Genomic DNA, 7,574 nt, shown 5'->3' with positions numbered 1-7,574 from the left:
ATTTTTTATTTTTGTTCTTTTATTTAAACTTATAATATTTTTTAATAAATGAATGTGTTGACAACAAGACTCTAAAATTCATATAATATGATCCTAAAATAAAGAATTATGTTTTTTGGTATAAAACCGAATAAACCGAAAACCGACGGTATATAAACCGAACCGAACCGAAGTAAATATGGATTTAGAATGGTAGTTATATTTTACTAACCGAAATACCGAAAAAACCGAACCGAAACCGAACCGATATCCGGATTGGACACCCCTAGAGAAAATATATAAATTTGAGATAGCATTTGTGTTTTGTCATTTTGTGAACCTATAAAATATAAAAATATACAGAATATAATAAAATAATTTTAATCTTTATTTGTTGATCAACTTGGCCCATGTTGTTGCACTTTACGTTAGGTAACAGATCAATTCCAACTCACCAATCATTATTATAAAATTAAAGTAAATGAATAAATAAATGGCCCATATGCTCAAAACATGATCTTCGACAAAAGATCCTCTTTTCCTTTGCGTAGTGTTTATGACGTGTAAACTGTAACTAGTTTTAATGTCTGTCCGTCTATGCTCTTTTGTCTTATAACATCTATTAGATACTTTTTACAAGTGGCAAGAAAATTAGTATTGCTAGTCAAATAGAGATGGAGTTAATGAAATTGAGATTTGATATTAGGCCTAAGCATTCGGGGTCCCAATCGGGTTTCGGTTTTTCGGGTTTATCAAAATCAGTTACATTCGGGTTATATGAAAATTCGATTCAGGACCGGCTCGGGTTCGGATCGGGGTTAGTAAATCTTCAAAAAACTGGTACAACTCGATGTACTTTCGGGTTCGGGTCCCAATTGGTTCTTCGGTTTAAATGTACCTGATTTATATCTACTTTGTAACAAAAAAATAAGTAAAATCGGTTCTTTGGTTTTAAAATACTTGATTTGTACCTATTTTGTAACCAAAACATAAATAAAATCGGTTCAAAAAAAAAAAGGAATATCAAATGTGATCATTCAAAAACAAGTGAAAGGTAAACATAGTTATTGATCGAAAGAAAACCAAATAAATGAAAGCATAAAACGAAAACCAAGTTCTCATGAAATGAAAAATATTTTTCAATGAAAACAAAACCAAAATCTAAAAACTTCAACCTTCAACCGCCACCTTCAACCATCAATCTTCATATAATAGATAATTATTTTAGATGTTCAATATATTTTGAATACATATTAGGAATTGAGATCATGTTTGGTACAAGTTCTTTTGGCAATTTTGAATGTTTCGGGTTCTATCGGATATCCATTTAGGTTCGGGTTCGGTTCGGATAATATCCATAACCCGAAATACCATAAAACAAGATCCATTCGGTATTTATGCCGGGTTTCGGATCGGTTCGGATTCATTTTTATCGGATCGGGTTCGGTTCGGGTTTTCGGGTTCGGTTTATTTGCCCAGCCCTATTTGATATCATATTTTAATCAAATTTAATGAAGGATTAATTTATCAATATGGTTGAATCGAGAAAGTTTTTTTACAAATATGGAAATTCTTTTAATTTATGAAGATATTAATTTTATAAATAATTGCATTATGATCAAACTGGTTGGTAAGTGACCGGAACTTTTCAATCACGAAGCGCGAAAAACAAGGCCAAATCTCAAAAATAGCACATTTCTAAGTTTATATCACAAAAATAGCACTCAAAAACTAAAATGACCACAATAGCACCTTTCTAAGTTTATCCTTTGAAAATTTTAATTATTTTATTTTTCAAAATTTGAAATCTTATCCCCAAAACCTCATTTCTAAACCCTAAACTCTAAATCCTAAACCCTAAACTCTAAACCCTAAACCCTAAACCCTAAACCCTAAACCCTAAACCCTAAACCCTAAACCCTAAACCCTAAACCCTAAACCCTAAACCCTAAACCCTAAACCCTAAACCCTAAACCCTAAACCCTAAACCCTAAACCCTAAACCCTAAACCCTAAACCCTAAACCCTAAACCCTAAACCCTAAATCCTAAACCTCACCCTTTAACTCTAAACCCTAAGTTTGTGACTTTTGATAAAATATTAAGTTCTATTTTTGTGACTTTTGACCTTGAGTACTAGTCTGGGAACAAAAACTTGATTTAGTGCTATTTTTGTCTTTTTCTTGAAAAACAAACATACGGGGCAAATATAGAAAATGATAAAGTATTTGTCATATGGGGAAAATATAGAAAATGATAAAGTATTTGGGACGACCTTTTAAATATTAAAGAAAGAAAAACAAAAGGGTCTTAAAGCCTTTTTGATTTACCTTTTAAGGACTAAATTCCGCAAAAATTCTCTCAGCCGCCCTCTCCTTCCTTCCAACGATAAGACACAGAGGCGGAGGAACGATTTCAATTTTTGTTTTCCTGATTGTTGATTGGATTCTGATCCATATAGTCTCCCAAGGGTCGATTCCTTCCTTCTTTCTCCAACTGGTTAGTTTTTCTTTTTAAAAAGAAAATATTGCTACGATGAATCTGTATCTGTTATTAGTTTCGGGTTTATTTACTTTTCTTTTATAATGGAAATCTCGATTTTTTTGTTTTCGAATTTAATTGATTGGTTTGTTAACTGATGCGGGAAGAAGAAAAAGGTTATTTGATTAATGTTGATGGTGAAGACGGTTGTTAGATAATTAAGAATCACATTTCTTAAAACAAAGTGTGTAATATGATAACTTAGCTTAAGGAGAAAGCAACTTGAATGGTGAGTGGACTAAATAAAACATTTAAAAAGTTAAATGCTTTCTGTAACTGTTGCATTGATCTGTGTTACTGGGTTCTTAAGCCAAGCTTAAAGACAGCTGCTTTGTGGGGTTGATGCAATGGTTTTAATAGTTAGTTAGACCCCCATTTTTTTTTCCTTTTGATCTTTGTTTGTTTGCATTTCAAATTAGTGGATAAAATCAATCTTGTTAAATGTTCTTTTTGGGAGGAAAGAGTGACAATGGCTGGCACCAAGGGATCAGAGAGTGTTAGGAGTTTGATGAACCCAGGGAAAAGTGCTTTGCTCCCTCCAAAGATCCCGTTTCCTAGTGGTTTGATGGGTTCAAGGCACAGCCACAAGGTTAGTGTTGAGAAAGCTCACCAGCGGACATCCTCTGAGAGCCATTTGGTAGAAGAAGAGCTTCCCTTTTGGCTTGATGATCTTCTCAATGAGCCTGAGAGCCCTGCTCGCAAGTCTGGTCATAGGCGTTCGGCAAGCGACTCTTATGCTTACCTTGACGTGGCTAATGCTGCTACAACCATAAGTGATTTCAGCTATAGGAATCCAGCTGCTTCTATTCAAAGAGGAATTCAAGAGCTTGATCCTAGTCAGGACGCTTCCTTTTACGCTGATGGTAGTTTCCTGAAGCAGAGGAATCGACCATCTGGGGCTCGTCCTTCTTGGACTCGAGAGAGTGTTGGTGGTGGGAAACACATGGGAGCATCATCATATATGTCTCAAGATGCAACAGCAGAAACAAAGAGGTTCTCTTCTGAGGAAAACAACTCCAATCCTCAGCCTGGGGCGTATGAGGCTGATAATACAAAACGAGCCAAACAGTAAGTGATCTCTTTACTCCTTCTTGAATGATTTGAATAGCATATCACGGATGATTGATGTATCATAACATGGCTCCCTGCAGGCAATTTGCACAACGATCACGGGTACGTAAGCTCCAGTACATATCTGAGCTAGAAAGGAATGTACAAACATTGCAGGTAACGCTAAGAAAAAAATAAAACCCTTGTATTTAAAGATAGTCAGTGAAAGATGTATTCGAGTATGATATTTTTGGGTATCGATAGGCAGAAGGCTCCAAAGTTTCAGCTGAGCTTGATTTTCTCAACCAGAGGAATCTTATTCTGAGTTTGGAAAATAAAGCTCTTAAGCACCGCCTTGAAAGTATAGCTCAGGAGAAGCTTATCAAACAACGTTAGTTTCTTCTCCAAAAAAATGTTCTTCTATCTTCTTTTAGAGACCTGAAGTATGAATTTTCAAGTAGTAGCTGGTCATCAAGATTGAACATTACGTAACTATTTGCACTCCTCCTATTTACTTTAAGCTGCTGGAGAAACTAATAAACACGCTTTACAATACTTATTAGCCCATTGGATATTGTAGCAGAGTAGTAGTACTACGACTCATGAGTTGTCTATTGTGCAGTGGAACAAGAGGTGCTGGAAAGGGAGATTGGAAGACTACGAGCTCTGCATCAACAACAACAGCATACTCGTCAACAATCAGCAAGTCACAAACGTGCAAGTAGCAAAGATCTGGACTCTCAATTCTCGACTCTTTCCCTGAACGCTAAAGATTCCAACTGCAGGCGTGACTCTTTATCTGTGATGGGTCAGTTCCACTTTTAGTCAGTGTATCTGAGTGTCTCTCTACCCACGGGTTCATTAGCTCTAAGAGGGCATGCCGTTTCAACAAGATCAGGCCCTACTCTATTGTCTCGTAATGCTCCCTCACTTTTTTTTATGGTCTAGTGCACCTGGTTTCCATTACCTGAAAACCTATATTACTTCCAGCATATGGCTTGCCTGAGGTGCTTTAGTTTGAAGATCATACACCTGGACTTCATTAATCTGGTGTTGTTGTGGTGACTTGTGGTTTGGTAAAAGATACACTGATATGTGGAGTTGTACTGTTTATTTGTTTGTATTTTATGTAACTGGTCAAATGGTGCATTCCCGTGGAGTGAATGGTTCATGTAAAGTTGATGACTTTGTAAACTTCCCCCAAGTGTGAGGATAATTTGATTGCTTGAGAATTGCTGAATTGTACAATTCAGATTCTGAATTCTTGTGTCGAAGCAGTTAAGCAGGTTTGGAAGTTTGAGTTGGAAAAGTTCTTCACCTACTGGCTAGGAGAAAAACTATTTTCTATAGTCCTTCTTTATAAAGTTATAACAAAACTACTTTTTAAAATTTATGATAAAACTATTTTAATTAATAAAATTGCATGCTAAAGAAATGAAGCTGATGTACAATAAAATTTATAAAATATCAATTCACTAATTATATTATGTTTATTAAAGAAAATACCCTCAAATAGTAATAAAACAAGGATTAAAAAAAATCTCAAAATAGCATTTATAAAAATGTTAAAGTACAAATATACTTATATTTATAACTTTATGATTAACTAAATATAAAAAAAAAAAAAAATTAAAAACATGTAGATAATAAAGGACCCAATAATAAACTATATAATAAACATATCTTTAAATTAAATTTAAAATTTAGTGATTATGGTTTAAATTTTAATATGTAGGGTGTAGATGAGGGTTAGGCTTAGGATATATGATAATTTATTCATATACAGTCTGAAGTAATTTGACTTTTTGAAAATTTTAGATGATTTTAGGTGCATTAAAAGTTTTACTAGTGATTTTTGTTAAACCTTCTATAATTTTATTTATAATTAAGAGATTTAAATTTTTATTTTTCTTAAATAAATTTTGATAAAACACTGTAAAATGATAACAAGAATTTGACAATTAATGGCTTAAACTATTTTCAGTAAAGTGGATTTCAAAATTATTTGTCAAATAACAAGTTCAATAAAATTAAATTTTAAATAACTCTATTTAAAAATATTTAGTTAATTTATCATGTAAACACAAATCACCTCAAATTCCTAATTGAATACTATCTTGTTAATAGTTTTTTATGTTTATGAATATTTTTTGAGATTTTTTTTTCTATGATAAAAATTATTGGGTTTTTTTTAAATATGATTCAAAATTTGGAGTCAACCCCAAAAGTAACTCATGCTTCTTTTTTTTGAAACTTTCATTTGCTCTATTCATTCTAGAAAGTTGAGTTATTCACGAAAATGTTGTTACTTTTTTCGAAAATATGGTTTTACTCTATCATCCTCATATTCATCAAGTATTTACAATATTGTCATTCCCATAAATACACCAACCAATTTGAAGCTTTTAATGCACCAAAAAATCAATTTTTACTCTTCATAATTCATTTCTTTTGCACACCAACAAATTTGAAGCTTTTAATGCACTAAAAAATATGGTTTTACTCTATCATCCTCAGATTCATCAAGTATCTTTCACTTTCTCTCTAAATTTATCCAAAAAACCAAAATTTTGATTCCAAACTTTGTAAGGTTCATAGAGACATAAAAGCTCATGATTCTTGGTCATTAACGAGTGAATCACTTTTGTGGTGAAGTTTTGTATTCATGGAGAAGCTAAACAAGTTATCTCATGGGTTTTGTCAACGGGTTTAGTTTTAATTTGATAAAAAATTTGTTATATTTTAGATTTTTAATGTTTAACAGGAAAATTTAAAATTTTACTAAAATTCGAGCGGGTAAAAGACTTTGCTGTAAACTCTTTAAGAAATTTTCGAAGAAATTTTCTAGTGCATTATAAATTGAAATTTTTTGGAAGTCTTCCAAAATAATAATTAGACGGGAAACCTAATTCTACTAAAAATTTAAACGGATATTGGAAGACTTTGTTGTGAAATCTTCTATAAAGTCTTTTAAAAGTCCTCTAAACCCTATATTACTAAAAGTCTTCGGAAGACTTCACATGTACGAAATTCAATCTCAATTTCACTCGTATATATTGAAAACAATTCAATATTTTAGAAATGTTTATTATTACATGATTTTGAAAATTTTCCTATCAATATAATTTTTTTTTATAAAATTAATAAATTATTTTGAACATCTAATACATGAAAAGACTTCTTTTCGAAGACTTCACTTTAGGCGAGAAACCTAAATTCTACTAAACTTTAGGCGGAAATATGTATGAAGTCTTCGAGGAAATCTTCTAGTGCATTATATGTCGACTTCTTAGAAGACTTAAGACTTCACAGGAAGTCTTCTGAGAGGTCTTCCAAACACTAACCCAATCAAATAACTAACCAAATAGCAAAAAACAATTCATTAAACTTAAAATAAACTTATAAAGTGTTTAATATACACAAACTAAACACATGTAGGTCAATTTTTGTAAAAAAAAAGTTAAGATTCCAAAATCAAACCTTAAACATACAAAACAAATACTATAACATATGTTATCAAACCCTAAACCAAAGGCAATCATGACTCAATTTACATTCACTCATTTATATAGAAAATAATTCAATTTTAGTAAATATAAATTTATGTTGGGGTCCAAATCGGTCATGACGGAATCAATGTATGAAAGTCCGTGTTGGGGTCGAAAACGGTTGCAACGAAGTTAACGTCAAAATCCCCGAAGAAGAAAACGTAGAAACCTTCTTCGACAAATACTTTTTCGAAATAGATTCTTCTATACGAAAAGCTTTGCGGACAAAACGCGAGTCATCGGACAAGAGCTCGAAGAGGGTCGTTACGTAGCGACCGAGCTCGAGCCAAAGCTTGGTCCCTACGTAGTGACCGAGCTCGAGCCAAAGCTCGGTCGCTACGTAGTCACTGAGCGTTCGCTCGGTCGCTACGTAGCGACCGAGCTCGAGCAGGATCTCGGTCGCTACGTAGCGACCAAGCTCTTCCGAAACGTCGATACGACATTAGTCCATGCGTTCT

General features: G+C 33.1%; 1 protein-coding gene across 3 annotated transcripts; it reads left to right on the top strand.

Moving 5' to 3' along the window:
- The first annotated feature begins 2,300 nt into the window (after positions 1–2,300).
- On the top strand, positions 2,301–4,800 carry LOC106301225 (uncharacterized protein At4g06598). 3 transcript variants are annotated; one of them, XR_001262198.1, is made up of 5 exons: positions 2,301–2,476; positions 2,981–3,586; positions 3,670–3,745; positions 3,833–4,056; positions 4,191–4,800. XR_001262198.1 is itself a non-coding variant. In XM_013737611.1 (5 exons), the coding sequence occupies exons 2-5, from the start codon at positions 2,988–2,990 to the stop codon at positions 4,391–4,393; spliced, it is 1,005 nt and encodes a 334-aa protein (XP_013593065.1). In that variant the 5' UTR covers positions 2,301–2,476; positions 2,981–2,987; the 3' UTR covers positions 4,394–4,800. The 3 variants fall into 3 exon arrangements, 2 of the variants coding, with proteins under 2 accessions (XP_013593065.1, XP_013593138.1); XM_013737611.1 differs by having other exon boundaries at positions 3,833–3,959; XM_013737684.1 differs by lacking the exon at positions 3,833–4,056.
- The last annotated feature ends 2,774 nt before the right edge of the window (positions 4,801–7,574 follow it).

This window comes from Brassica oleracea, chromosome C1 (assembly GCF_000695525.1).
Source record: "Brassica oleracea var. oleracea cultivar TO1000 chromosome C1, BOL, whole genome shotgun sequence".
Classification (NCBI taxonomy): domain Eukaryota; kingdom Viridiplantae; phylum Streptophyta; class Magnoliopsida; order Brassicales; family Brassicaceae; genus Brassica; species Brassica oleracea.
This window is presented reverse-complemented; position numbering and strand designations above follow the sequence as displayed.